The sequence below is a fragment of the Punica granatum genome, chromosome 2, assembly GCF_007655135.1.
Source record: "Punica granatum isolate Tunisia-2019 chromosome 2, ASM765513v2, whole genome shotgun sequence".
Classification (NCBI taxonomy): Eukaryota; Viridiplantae; Streptophyta; class Magnoliopsida; order Myrtales; family Lythraceae; genus Punica; species Punica granatum.
The window spans coordinates 33,333,110-33,346,400 of NC_045128.1; the positions used below are offsets into that span (position 1 = coordinate 33,333,110).

The window sequence follows — 13,291 nt, forward strand, 5'->3', positions numbered from 1 at the left end:
AGTATTATGCTCATTTACCTCCTTCAAACTAAAAAAAAAAAAAAGAAACACTGATGGACTATCCATAAATATTTCACTTCAAATTATTGGGCATACACAACTGCAATACCCCAGTTTTATTCTTGGAAATTATCTACCCTTTAATTCCATCTTTAAAAAAGTACATATCGACGAAGAACCTACATGCAAAGCTGTCAAAATCGAGATTCTAATGAACAGTAAAGGGTACATAAATCCGAAAGAAAAATTGAATTATAGAAATTATAAATTTCTGTAAGATATGAATGTAGCGTCTTGAAGGTAATTTTTATGCATATTCTTATGAATAATCACCTTTTTTTAGGTTAAACCAAGGATCAACACGCACTCCTACTAACATTCTACAAAGCAAACTGAGCATTTTCTCCTCATTATAAACACCGATTCTGCATAAAAAAGTGAGGCTACAAGAAATCATAAATTAATTTTCCATTTTTAAAGTCATATGTGTTATGGACTGGCATTTTTGGTATCCCCGCAACTGTGATACTAGGGTTCTGATGATCGTGTATTGGTTGCCTTTATTGTGAGTGAGCTAATATGAGCTGCTATATCATAGGGAAACCAATCCAATCCATATAAACTAATTAAATTACATCAATGAAATAATTATGCTGACCTGTCAGTCGAACGGATAATATATCGAAGAAATTGCTTATTTCCCTGTTCTTATACGGAACTACCGGACCTGACCACTTCATCATCATCAATCATCAATACTACTTATGTCCTGTCTCTGATTCTTCCTCCCCTGCACCGAACTCCAACCCAATACCTTGCAAGAGCTCGAGACAGAGCATCCATGGCGAGGAGGGGCACTACTTCCCCGCTTCTTTTGATTCTCTACCTAGCGGCGATCTTCGTTGCTGGTACTGCAGGGAGAGTAGGGAATCTCCTGCAGAGCTACGAGAAGCCGGGCTTCAGCGGATCGTTTAATCGGATTTTTGACACTTCCAAGTATGGGATTCTTCAGCTCAACAACGGCCTGGGTGGAACTCCTCAGATGGGGTCAGTGTCTTCCTCTTTCATAAAGATTCCCTTTTGACTTCTCGTTAGGAAGTTTTCTGGTATTGGTTCTCAGAGCTGTTTCCGTCGGATTACCGTTATGTCGGAGCTGAGCGAAGTGTCATCATCTCGTCATTGCTATTTCATATATTCCATGAAATTCCACATTTTTTCTTTGTTGGGGGTGCGAAAAAGCCCACACTCATATTTTCTTCCCCCGATAATGGTGGGAGAAAAAGTTACGTCGCGGTCCCGTTTTCTTGGTTTCCTGGTATTATGGGATTTGCCCTGCTGTGATCTTTGTTGCCTTGAATTTGAAGAGCTGGGACCTATAGAAAAGCAAGAAGACATAGATGAGCTTCGGCAGTTAAATGCTTGTTCATTGATATATATTCAGTTAGTTTTTGTGAGTCATTAGATTGCAGGTATCAGTCTGTTTTGTTAAAGGTCTAAATTTTATCACCTTCACGACTAGTCCTAGGATCTCTACTTATAACAATGATATAACCGGTAATTAATCATTTTCACTTAGTCCTAATGGAATTGTTTTTGTCATATCATGAATGTAACTGGGTTTTCCTTTTGGGGACAGGTGGAATAGCTGGAATTTTTTCGCCTGTGATATCAACGAAACTGTTATCAAGGAAACAGGTGTTCTTTTCTTTCACAGATGGTAAACTTAATAATTGTAAATGTTTTGTTTGCGATGCCCTCAATGTTTCTAGGATGATCTATCAATTAATGGTGAGTGTGAAGTGTGAGGACATGAGAAGGGAACTAGGAAAAGAATTTTCATCATTAGTGGAAGAATTTAGGAGGAAACCATGAGTGCTGGTTCTTTGATTGTTCCTGTCTTTAATTTTCTGTTTCTAAATTGACATGGTGGCGAACATTGACAAAGTTCTTAGGTGGTTGAGTACGCGAGATATGAGTCTCTTCATACCTTTTTTTGAGTTATATATTTATTCATTCCACAAATGGCCTCCTGGGAAGGCTATTACATGTCATAATTTCAATAGAGTCCCTCTTGTTGTGTTTGCCATGAACGGTCTCTAGGTGAAGTGCTGATATTTGCTACAGTTGTTACATTACAGTCAGTACAGACGAGTTTTTTGAAGATGTGTGTGACAGATCAAGCTGAGTCATAATGACACATCAAGCTTTTTATTCAGATGCCACTCGGATTTGCTGACATTTGTTTCTATAATGGACAGCCGACGCACTTATTTCGACTGGGTTGGCTGACTTGGGATACGTATACGTCAATATAGGTATACTTCTCATCATTAAATTCTCTGTCGCATCATTCCACATTCTTTCTTGTAAATTTATGGAAGTTTAATTTTACTTGAATCTGCCTTCACAGATGATTGTTGGTCCGCTCCTGAAAGAAACTCAGAGGTTTTTAACACTTCACTTTTCTCGCATATCATTATACCAGCTTTCTCATGAATGAGGCATCTTAAAAGATGCACATATTTCATCCAGTGTATAACTTGTAACTTCAATAACGTTTGTCGTAGAGTAGAATTCTAAATTTTTCTTCTGATCCATTGCAGGGCCAACTGGTCCCTGACCCAGAAACTTTCCCATCAGGAATAAAGGCCTTAGCTGACTACATACATGGGAAAGGTCTTAAGCTTGGCATTTATTCTGATGCTGGGTAGGGCGAAATTTCCAAATTAACAGCTTTCTTCTTAGTTTAGAAAATAGTGTTTGTAGCCTCGTGTCGTTAGGTCATTGCTTGCTGCTCCCAGGCTCATTCTCGTTTGTGTATTTAGGGCATTCACATGTCAAGTTCGACCAGGATCACTTTACCATGAATCTGATGATGCAAAGCTGTTTGCTTCTTGGGTCAGTTTCTGGTCTTCCCTGAACTCTCTGTTTTTTTCTACTTGATGTTTCTTGAACTTAAGTGACTTAAATGATCTATATGGATTGTTATTATCTTGCTCACTGCAGCATGTCAAAGTGGTCTTTAAGTTTTGTGAATGAGCTCATAGGTTTAGAGGAAACAGCAGAAGTTGGGGTAGTGGCATAATTTCCAAATTCTCCTATGTCATGTGCTTTGCTTCAAATATGGTGCTTATGCTTTCTGCTAGTGGTTAAAAATGATCAACTTGATAAAATGTTCATTTAATACACTTAAATATTAGCGTTACGCCTTCAACTGTTTTCCAGATTCTCACTGCATCAATGTAATATTTGTTGCTCCTTACTCTTCTTAATAGGGTGTGGATTACTTGAAGTATGACAACTGTTATAACCTGGGAATTCCGCCAAAAAAGAGGTTACTTCAACTAAATTTTGTTTAGCTTTTGACGAACCTGTATCACTGAGTATCTCCTCTTACTCCATCTGTTACCAATTGTTACCAAATTTAGGTATCCGCCAATGCAAAATGCTCTGAATGAGACGGGTCGCACGATTTTCTACTCTCTCTGTGAATGGTAGTCTGTTCTATCCATTTCTCACTGCAGAATCGTCATTATTCAATTACTTTTTAGTTTGTCGAGAAAATAATACATTCTTATGCTTTGATTTTATAGGGGTGTGGATGACCCTGCCTTGTGGGCAGGCACTGTTGGGAACAGTTGGCGTACTACTGATGATATCAATGACTCATGGGTTAGGTCAGATATCCTGACTTACTGTCTCTCTTAACTGATAAGATTAACAGATTATGTAACTGAAAGAAAAATAAGGTTTTGGACTTAATTTTCTTATCATTGCAATGAACTAAATCTTGGGTTGTCCATTGATTATGTGTTCATTTCACTTTATTTAGCATGACTACAATAGCTGATCTGAATGACAAGTGGGCATCCTATGCTGGCCCTGGGGGTTGGAACGGTAAGAACTAGGAAGTTTTGCTAATTAATTTCTAGTTCGTTGTTTGTTATTAGATATAAAAGATGAATATATTCGACATTATTTTTTGTAATTTATTTTCCTTGAAACAGACCCAGATATGTTGGAAGTCGGTAATGGAGGCATGACTTATCAGGAGTACCGTTCGCATTTTAGCATCTGGGCTTTGATGAAGGTATCCCTGTCTACTACTCGATCTATTTCTCTTGTTGGCTCCATTCAATACAAAATTGCATTTCCTTGTCAAGAGCGATCCTAAGTTCACCTTGAAGAATAGAAAGAGATCTTCAGTGATGCATTTTTCATTGTTTGCAGCTTCAGAGTTTTCTATGTATGATTACTTTATTAGATGGTCTGCAAATTCTCATAGTTTGCGAATGTTATGAGCAGGCTCCACTTTTGATTGGTTGCGATGTGAGAAATATGACTGCAGAATCTTACGAGCTTTTGACCAATAAGGAGGTTATAGCTGTGAACCAAGGTGAAGCTTCGCAAGTAAAATTTATAGAAATATTTAGCACGTTCTGTTCGCTATCACGGTAAACCTTATAGGCAAGCATTTTCCTTTCCTCGTTGGTTTTTTATTATGCAAATCTTTCGGCAGATTCATTAGGGGTTCAGGGGAGGAAGGTGCAGTCTTCAGGGGAAGGTGGATGCCTCCAGGTCTGGGCTGGACCCTTGTCTGGGCATCGACTGGCTGTTGTCCTTTGGAACCGATGCTCGAAGGCTGCAACCATCACAGCTCAATGGGGAGCTCTCGGTCTCGAATCCAGCACAAGTGTCTCCATAAGAGATCTGTGGCAGGTGAGGAAGAATTTTTCACGCTTAGCAGAACATTGACCTTTCAATTCCTAATCCTGTATTTATATTCATCTTTTTGGGGGTTGTAGCACAAAGAGATCGCAGGAGATGCGGTGTCATCGTTTGGTGCCCGGGTCGATTCTCATGACTGCAACATGTATATTTTTACACCACAGACAATATCTCGCTCTGAAATCTGAGTCCAGGAACAGGAGTAGCTCATGTCCGGTCTTAACCTTATCGAGTGGTTCAACAGAATGTCACCTTTTATGCAACTAGTTGGATCCCCATGTCAGATGACGAGAAATAGTGCATGGAACACTCAGAAGTGTGAGCTTGTATTTAAGTCCCAAATGTATTTCTGTACATTCGATTGGCTCTCTGAGACGAGAGAGCATTATGAAGGTCGCGAACTCTTACTGAATAGAGGATCATCTTCATCTGCAACTGGCTCGTGTGTTAAAAGAGTTGTTACATATTAGTGGTCTGTTGTTGCATTAATATATCAGATAGCCAGATCATCAACTATGAACTCATTCGACTGGCACATTAGTTGCTAATCGAACGTCATTTGTTCAAGCAAATAATGCTCATATTATTATGACTAAGGTCGATACACCCTACAGGGCATCACATGCCAGTAAAAGCTTCGGTTCCTGTCTTGCCTCAGTCTTCGAAGTTTGATTCTGGAAACCGCTTTTAATCTTTCTCCTATTCAACTCCTATCCTGTTGTGCTTGAAAGTCAAAAGGATCGCAATTTCCCTTCCTTCTTCAATGAGAGAAGCCAAAATGCAAAAGGAAGGAGTCGGGGTCTGTTTCCCTCAGTACGGCCTACGCGAAGGACAGAATGGCTTAGCGACCATTCAACACTGCTGAAGGCCTTTTGCAATTCGAATGCAAGTAGCCATGGAAGAGTCTGTCTTGATGGCATTCGATGCAATATGTGACCTACTAACTGCATATCCCTCCTGTAAAGCAAAGGATCAAGGATAGCTCAGCTAAGGACATATTCAACAACAATATTACTGAATCAGGGAAAAGAAATACAATGAAATTTTAAGAAACTGAATGCCTATGGACAGGTTTATTTATTTGGGAACTAATGCAAAAGAACGAAGAGGCCTTGTATCCTCGGGAGCTCTTTAGAATTGTCTTTGAATATCCGTCATGCTCCCGGTAGATGATTCATCAGGCCTTTTTGCATCAACATATTTCACGAATATCCTATAGTTGCCGAGCTACGTGTAATGCTTCAAAAGACAATCCATGCTGAAAACCAGTTTCTATAATCGAGTAAAGCATTGATGTCATGAAACTTGTGTGGTTTCTATGAACGATTCATTCAGGTCTAGTTAGATTTTTCCCTCCAAAAATTATACCTTGTGCAAGGCACTCATCATGACCCTGAGTGGAGGAGAATTTATCTTGGCACGGCTAGCAACCTGCAGGATCCACAGAGAAAGAAAGTTGCTAAAAACAGCCGGAACTTAAAAAAAAAAAATCATTTGATATGCATAGAGTTGTATCCCAACTACTTCCAGTAAACCAAATTAACTAGAACAAAACAAGGAAAAACAAAACCATGCACAAAAAGAGGAAGAAAGCACCTCATCCAATTTGATGTAACCAAAATGCAGTCTCGGGTCACTTTCGTCCAACATCAGAAGTAAAAGTTTCTCTAGATCAGACCCTCTCCCATCACCCACCCATCCCCGTTGCTCAGCCATTTTTAACATATCACTGAGGTAAGAAGCACAGTGAAGTGGTCCCGTCCAAAGGGGCCCAGAGATGACGAGCGAACTCGAATCCTACAAAGAGGAATTAAAGGTCCCTTGTGAACCCACCAAAAGAAACAAATCTTCGACAGATGTACACTTAAAGACACAAGTTTGCACCTTCCCATCATTGCAGGGGCAACTCAGCTGACCAAGCTCATCCCAAGAGTAAGACTGAGAGTTCCCACACCTAGTGCAGTAACTAATAAACCCGTAATGCCTACAGAAAAACAAAAAAGATTTCTTAAAAGCTAAGAAAATTCACATTCACAAGGCCAAAGAGGCAAAAGAGTTGCTGCCTGTAACCTGCTATCGGGAAGCTTCCCTCGGGTAACTTGGAGCATGACACGAAAGACTGGTCCATGATATGAGTAATAAGAGAAGAGAGGAGTAACACGATAGCCCAGTACAGAAGCTTCACGGACAGCCCCACCTATAAGCATTCGTAAACCAATCTCATTCGAATATGGCATCGGGCGAACATATGCTCCATATGCAGCTAACGAACTAGAGAGTGAAATAATAAATATTGTCATCACTAAATCAGCAGACTAGGCAGTCCATGAAGTAAAAAGCCAACCAATAGGAATTCAATGCAAGAAGGGCATAGAATTACTATGAAACTCACTGATGAGGCCTGTGGCCGCCTGAAGAGTACCCATCAGTGGACGTGATATAAAGCAACCCGCCGAGCTTTAAGCAATTGAATGCAGACCTCAAGAAGGTGGAATCACTCCCAAAGGAATCCACATCGATCAGATCGAAGAAATCCCTCCTCAGGTAACACTCGGTCATGACCCGATTCGCGTCATTACTCACAACAGTGCATCTCCCCTCCTCGTCCAGAACTCTAGACAGGTTACCCTCAATCACACTCCTGTAATCATCATTCGCGTCATTGGCCAACACAAAATCGGCTTCGGCCTCGGCGAGGTACCTGAGGGAGCGGACCCCACAACCGCACATTGCATCGAGGACCCGCAACCTTCCATAGGAATTCCTGTAAAGGCAGGCCGCGAGGACGCCTAGGTCCCGGCCAGTGGCGCTCTCGTGGCGGAAGAATGTGTCGCCGGCCTCGAACTCGAGACCGCTTTCCGTCAGAAGCTGGGAATTGCAGCTCGAGGGACTAATTTGAGGCGGAGAACGGGAACATTGGGGCCTGACAGAGGATTTGGGATTAGGGTTTTGCAGATGGGAGAGCAGTGGAGAAGCTGATAGGGTTTTGGTGGGAGTAAGAGCAAACATGGCGGGAAATGGTTGGTTACGGTTATGGCCGCAGCCTCTTTAACTCGGAAGATACATTTTTAAAAAAGAAAAAAAAGAAAAAGAAAATGAAACCCCGGTTTTATCTAAGAACGACACGGCAACCAATATTTTTGTTAAAAAATATTTTTAAAAATAAGAATAAATTTCACACCGAAAAATTTAATCGCGCCGAGAAAAAATAATATAATTAATTTAGAAAAAAGGGATACTTTTATTTATTTTTTTCCAACTTTTGATTTCTTTTTCATTTTCATCTTAAATCTTTCTTATTTATAATTCCTGCCCTTAGTCTGGGACATTTTTGCCAGTTTGATCCCAAAGTTATATTTTCCATCAACAAATGGTGACATGGATTTTTAATTTTTAGATTTTTTGACCCGTAAGTGCTGCTCTTCGTTAGATAAAAAATACTTAATAGTCCATTACACACGGGCTATATAATAATAATAGGCTCGCTAATCCAAAACAAGCTAGTCACGCAGACCCAAAATTGGCACGCATACCAAAAGAAAACGAGGCACGCATGCTCAACTATGCAATAGTCTAGTGTGGTGAGCAACACGGATCCGCTGAGAGCTTACGACCAAAGCTCTGAAGGCACTTATACAGTGTTAATTTTCAATTCCTCAAGCTACTAACAGGTTCCTCTAGCTAGCTCTGGTTCTTTTCCTTAGTGAATTGAGAGCTCCAGCTGCATTTCACATCCCTAACAATACAGGCTTGAACTCTTCCTGTTGAGGGGGAAATATCAGCAAAAATACAATCATTCCTTGCTTTGCACAGATGATAAATCATATCTTGCCAGAAGAGCCTCCTTAGCGCAGTTGCAATAGTTTTCCCATAGGAAAAAGATAGCAATGGTCCTAAATTGTCATTTTTTGAGTTTAAGTCCTATAAGTTTGACTTTGCAAAAAACAGCCTTAAAACATTTAAAAAAGTGATAGATTTAGTTCATTCCGTAACCGACTATTAACGGTCGTTGGCATGAACATAATACCGTTAAAAATAGTCCCGGATGGCCGACAATCGGTACACGCGGCCAACCATCGCACGCCACGTCAATAATTCTTAAAGATTTTTTTTTAAAATAAACCAAATAAAAATGTAAAAAATTAGAAAAGTAAAAGGATTTGAAATAAATAAAAATTTAAAATGTCTGGGCATTTATTATATAATATGAAAAAAATCAAAAAAAGGGAAATATAATTTGAAATTTTTATAAATAAGAAAAAGTGATTTTAAAAAGAAAATACAAAAAATTTTAGAAAATGAAAAAATAAATTGACATTTTTTTTTATAAAATTTAAAATTTTTTAAAAAAGGACACAACATCAATCGGGGCTAGGATGTAGGAGGAAAGGATTGGAAAGTCCCCCTTTCCGGCCTCCCCTCCCTCCCGGCGATGTCGACGGGGTCTTTAGTGACTTCGGCGACTTGGCCAGAAGAGAGGGGAGGCCGAAAGGGCTCTCCCGATCCAGACCTCCCCCACCCCTATTTCTCCCCACACGCCGGGGCTAGATTGTTCTTTTTTATTTTTATTTTTGTATTTTTTACTTTTTTTATTCTTATTTGATTTGTATTTCATATTAGTTAATTTTTAATTTTTTTTCTTAACTTATAAAATGTCAAATTACTTTTCCATTTTCTAAATTCTTATGTATTTGCTTTTTTACATATTTTTTTTTTTATTTATAGAAATTTCAAATTATATTTCTATTTTTATGTTTTTTTTCGTATTTTATAAAAAATGTCAAAATATTTTTAAATTTTATTGATTTTCAAATCTTTTTTACTTTTTTTTTACATTTGCCTAATTTGTATTTAATTTTAGTTAATTTTATTCTATATTTCTATTTTTATTACTGTTTTTTTATAAATATTTAAGAATTATTGACGTGACGTGCGATGGTTGATCCATGTGTACCAATTGACAACCAACTAGAATTGTTTTTAACGGTGTTATGTCCACGTCAGAAACCATTAACGGTCGGTTACTGAATGGACTAAATCTATCACTTTTTTAGACGTTTTAAGACTGTTTTTTGTAAAGTCATACTTATAGTAATCAAACTAAAAAAATAGTAAACTTTTATGACTATTTCTATCTTTTTCCCCTCCCCCTTGTATCTCCTTATAGCCATTACAAACAGCTTCCCCAGTCAGTGCAACTTCTATCTTCTCGCTAATCTGCATGACATCAGACCATAAATTCAGCTGGGAATCTACAGTCAAAGAATAGACGATCTTCCATCTCAATTTCAGTTTTACACAAAACACGAGAGGTATCGGCCCTTTTCCATCTTGAAACTCTATCAAGAGTTGGCAATATGTTCTTTATCGCGAGCCAAGTAATGAAAATACGCCTTGGAATCGAAGGAGCTGTCCTTAGAACTCTATACCAACTTTTCTCTTCCCCTTTAACCCTAATGTAATTCCATGTACTGGCCACTGTGTAAATGCCTCTAGGATGAGCAGACCACAGAGTCATGTCCTCCTTCTCATGGAGCTGATTATGGCTAGCTTGCTCTTTAACAATAGCCATCTATTGGGAGCCCCTACTTCTCTATCTCCATCCCTCCTCCTCGATAGCATCAGAAACCTTGGCTTGAACAGAGAGACATGTACTTAGCATTCCACCTCTCTGCATATAATCATTCGAGGGGCATAGAGTATGCCAATTGTCAACCAAAACCAAGTTTTTCTGCCTAAACTAATCATAACAATAGGTTAGGCATGTAACGAAGCTTTTGTAACTTCCTCCAAGTATGAGAGCAGATGCTAGGTACTTTTAAAGACCAGAAGTTCCGACCTTATAATAATATATACTTTTTACCCAAACAATCCACAGGGAGCCAGCACCACTAATCAAAAGCCAAATGAATCCCATGAATTTCTAATTTCAGTTAATATCTTTTATTAATAATTACATTTTCAGGAGAAAAAAAAAAGAGAAGGTCCAAGCTCAAGGGAAGAGCTAGTCAAGGAGGTGCGGAGGCTAGTAGCCCTCTCACCCCACCTTTGAGCTCACCTTCGAGGTCATGACCTCAAAGATGGGGTTAGGGTCGTTGTCCAATGCCTCACAGCTTGAATCGACTGAGATATTAAAGTTTCTTGGCTGATTTAAGGGGTGAGCTCGTTGGCCGGCTGCCCCATCCCTACCCCTCTGAAATCGCCAGTCGTTAATTCAATCTATATCTCCTAGTTACGATCTAATCTAATCGACTCCCTAAAAGCAATCTATATCTCCGAGTTACTATCTAATGGATTCACTAAAAGGCAAGACTCTCAATTACAAATATTTTCCCTCACAAGATTCAAACCAAGACCTTATTCAAACATAAAAGGAAAAGGGTGTGGAATGACTTAAATCCAACCGCGGAACACGATTGAATGTTTGTACTTTTAACACGGGAGTATGATAGGTTGCGCGATCACCAGTACTTTATGGCATATGCAGACTTGTGATCTTGTGCGTGCAGAAGAAATTCTCATGACATGTTCATTATAGGACTTCGTGGACCCTCAAGAGTTAAGTTTTCAGAATCGATTGGTTGTATATTTACTAAAGGGCAATGCAGAGGAATTCAAATAAACCTTCTTCGAATCCTGGGTTGAATAGATGAAAACAAAGAGAAATATAAATAGAAATCTGATTGGCAAAGATATTACTTATGACACGTCCTCATAAATAAGAAATAACCATTACATGCAAAAGAAAGGTTTCTCAGAATATCTCAAGTTTGATAGCAATATTCGGAAGAGAGAGGCAGAGAGGCATTCAAATTAAAGACTCGTTCCTAAGTTGGGAGATATTCAGGGGGTTCTTTTCTCAGGGACGAGCAGGAGCACCTCCACCAACACGGGGTCCCTGACCAGGCTGACCAGGCTTCCCACCATCATCCTGAATGAAAGGACAGAAATTCCGTGAACAAAAGCCCCTTAAAGATTCAAAATTGCATGTTTAATGAATAGGTGTGCTAGATAGGTGATGAATGGAACATTCTTGTGAACGAAAACAATAAATTTAAATCTTTGAAAGTAAAACTGCTGATGGTTTTACTTAGTAACTGGTAAAAGGAAATTTGTAAATGTAAATTGTCACCATTAGACAAGGAAAAAAGAAAGCGCAAACTTCAGAATTTGAAGATTTGACAAGGTTCATGCGACGGATTCCTACTACAATTAACCTAACGCTTCAATCATTTCCAATTGATACAGAATTTCATGTTCAGGCCTTTTTTTACCATCAACAGAATCGTGAAACATTGACATTCATTAGACAAAACACTTATGCTGTACGTGATTGTTAATGTGTTGTTCTAAGGCATGTGAAGTTTCCAGAAATTCTTCTTAGTGCACCCATATAAGTCAGGAATGCCAGGACTGCTTCAGTAGCTAAACCCACTACCAAAATCAACAACACACAGGGAATGGGCAAAGCAACACTAAGAACTAAACAGTCAAGAGGGCAGCAAAATTGTAAAAAGAGTAGACATACACGACGCCTCATGAAGCGCTGCGGGGGCTCACGCTTCCTCCTGTCAGTGCGGGAACGAACCCTGACGACATGGGAGTGAATGGCGCAAGAGACGCAGTACTGCATCTTCGCATACAGCTTCGGGAGAGTATAGGCTGCAAGCAGAGCAAAGGAAGTTACATTAATCCGAACTGTGCCTAGGAGGATTAGAAACAGAACAAAAATTGTAGCTTTATCTCGGCAATGGAATGAGAGGCATTACTGTCATAGACACAGGCTTCTTGGACATCTCTAACCGCAGCTTGCTCCACAATGTTCCTCACAAGAAACCTCTTGATCGCCTTATCCTAAGCAAACACGACATCGCAAATCAGAATTTGCGCATCATACAGATCCATCTGCCAGTGCATTGCTCAATCACAAACCAAAACCGCGCACACGCAAAATTACAGCGTTCTCCTAATAGAAATCGGCTTTTCCCCACACCTATATAAGAAGAATCAGAAGCGGTACCTTGGGGCAGCACTTTCCGCAGTTGGAGCAGCGGATGAACTTCACGTGACCGCGGCCGTGCTTGTTGCGGCCACCATTCCTGCGCTTGAAAGTCTAACAACGAAAGAAACACAAGATGATCAGTACATTGCTGAGGAGTTCGAAAGGGAACGCAACCTGAGACAGCAACCAGAGGCGAGCTGATCGGATACGTACCATGATTACTTGTCAGTGCTTTCGCTCGAGAGAAGGAACGGACGATGTGGCCTCGACGGCTTCGTCTCTCACCGGAGCACACTAGGGTTTCTGCTAGGTGAGGACTGCGGTAGGGTTTTCAACTTCATATTTATAGGTGGACGCACAAAAAAAAATCATTATTATCGTTTCACCCTCAATTTTATACGGATTTGCATTTCTATCCCAGCCCGAAATGAGACTCCATATTCTTATTTCCTTCGGCCCAGCCCACGACACGTAATGGGAGTCCATATTGAGGTGATGACTAGGGCAAATAATCAAACGGTGATATGACTCAACGCAAATTAACTTCCCTATGAAAGGACT

General features: G+C 39.7%; 3 protein-coding genes across 3 annotated transcripts; 1 reads left to right on the top strand and 2 right to left on the bottom strand.

The window, feature by feature from the left end:
- The first annotated feature begins 563 nt into the window (after window positions 1-563).
- Window positions 564-5,241, top strand: LOC116195792 (alpha-galactosidase 3-like). Its single transcript, XM_031525141.1, has 14 exons — window positions 564-1,047; window positions 1,637-1,695; window positions 2,259-2,315; window positions 2,411-2,445; window positions 2,604-2,707; window positions 2,826-2,898; window positions 3,276-3,334; window positions 3,429-3,494; window positions 3,594-3,677; window positions 3,833-3,897; window positions 4,008-4,090; window positions 4,306-4,396; window positions 4,520-4,719; window positions 4,806-5,241. Exons 1-14 carry the CDS (start codon window positions 842-844, stop codon window positions 4,914-4,916), a joined length of 1,293 nt encoding a protein of 430 aa, XP_031381001.1. The 5' UTR covers window positions 564-841; the 3' UTR covers window positions 4,917-5,241.
- Window positions 5,238-7,769, bottom strand: LOC116195794 (tRNA (guanine(26)-N(2))-dimethyltransferase). The gene is made up of 6 exons (XM_031525142.1): window positions 7,121-7,769; window positions 6,799-6,999; window positions 6,613-6,712; window positions 6,325-6,525; window positions 6,097-6,159; window positions 5,238-5,685 (listed from the first exon to the last, which is right to left on the bottom strand). The coding sequence occupies exons 1-6, from the start codon at window positions 7,735-7,737 to the stop codon at window positions 5,581-5,583; spliced, it is 1,287 nt and encodes a 428-aa protein (XP_031381002.1). The 5' UTR covers window positions 7,738-7,769; the 3' UTR covers window positions 5,238-5,580.
- Window positions 7,770-11,390: 3,621 nt separating this feature from the next.
- LOC116194068 (40S ribosomal protein S26-3-like) lies at window positions 11,391-13,103 on the bottom strand. Its single transcript, XM_031522782.1, has 5 exons — window positions 12,944-13,103; window positions 12,749-12,841; window positions 12,498-12,582; window positions 12,257-12,390; window positions 11,391-11,659 (listed from the first exon to the last, which is right to left on the bottom strand). Exons 1-5 carry the CDS (start codon window positions 12,944-12,946, stop codon window positions 11,588-11,590), a joined length of 387 nt encoding a protein of 128 aa, XP_031378642.1. The 5' UTR covers window positions 12,947-13,103; the 3' UTR covers window positions 11,391-11,587.
- Window positions 13,104-13,291: the final 188 nt, after the last annotated feature.

Bases quoted from the DNA above. Each gene is read 5' to 3' on its own strand.
- LOC116194068 (XM_031522782.1), bottom strand. The intron at 12,583-12,748 runs GTACCGCTTCTG...GTGTTTGCTTAG, and splicing joins GCGGAAAGTGCTGCCCCAAG to GATAAGGCGATCAAGAGGTT. The intron at 11,660-12,256 runs GTATGTCTACTC...CCTTTCATTCAG, and splicing joins AGCGCTTCATGAGGCGTCGT to GATGATGGTGGGAAGCCTGG.
- LOC116195794 (XM_031525142.1), bottom strand. From the start codon at position 7,737: ATGTTTGCTCTTACTCCCACCAAAACCCTATCAGCTTCTCCACTGCTC. The intron at 7,000-7,120 runs GTGAGTTTCATA...TTCACTCTCTAG, and splicing joins GGCGGCCACAGGCCTCATCA to TTCGTTAGCTGCATATGGAG. The intron at 5,686-6,096 runs GTATAATTTTTG...TTTGCTTTACAG, and splicing joins TGATGAGTGCCTTGCACAAG to GAGGGATATGCAGTTAGTAG.
- LOC116195792 (XM_031525141.1), top strand. From the start codon at position 842: ATGGCGAGGAGGGGCACTACTTCCCCGCTTCTTTTGATTCTCTACCTA. The intron at 2,708-2,825 runs GTAGGGCGAAAT...TTGTGTATTTAG, and splicing joins GGCATTTATTCTGATGCTGG to GGCATTCACATGTCAAGTTC. The intron at 3,335-3,428 runs GTTACTTCAACT...TACCAAATTTAG, and splicing joins GGAATTCCGCCAAAAAAGAG to GTATCCGCCAATGCAAAATG.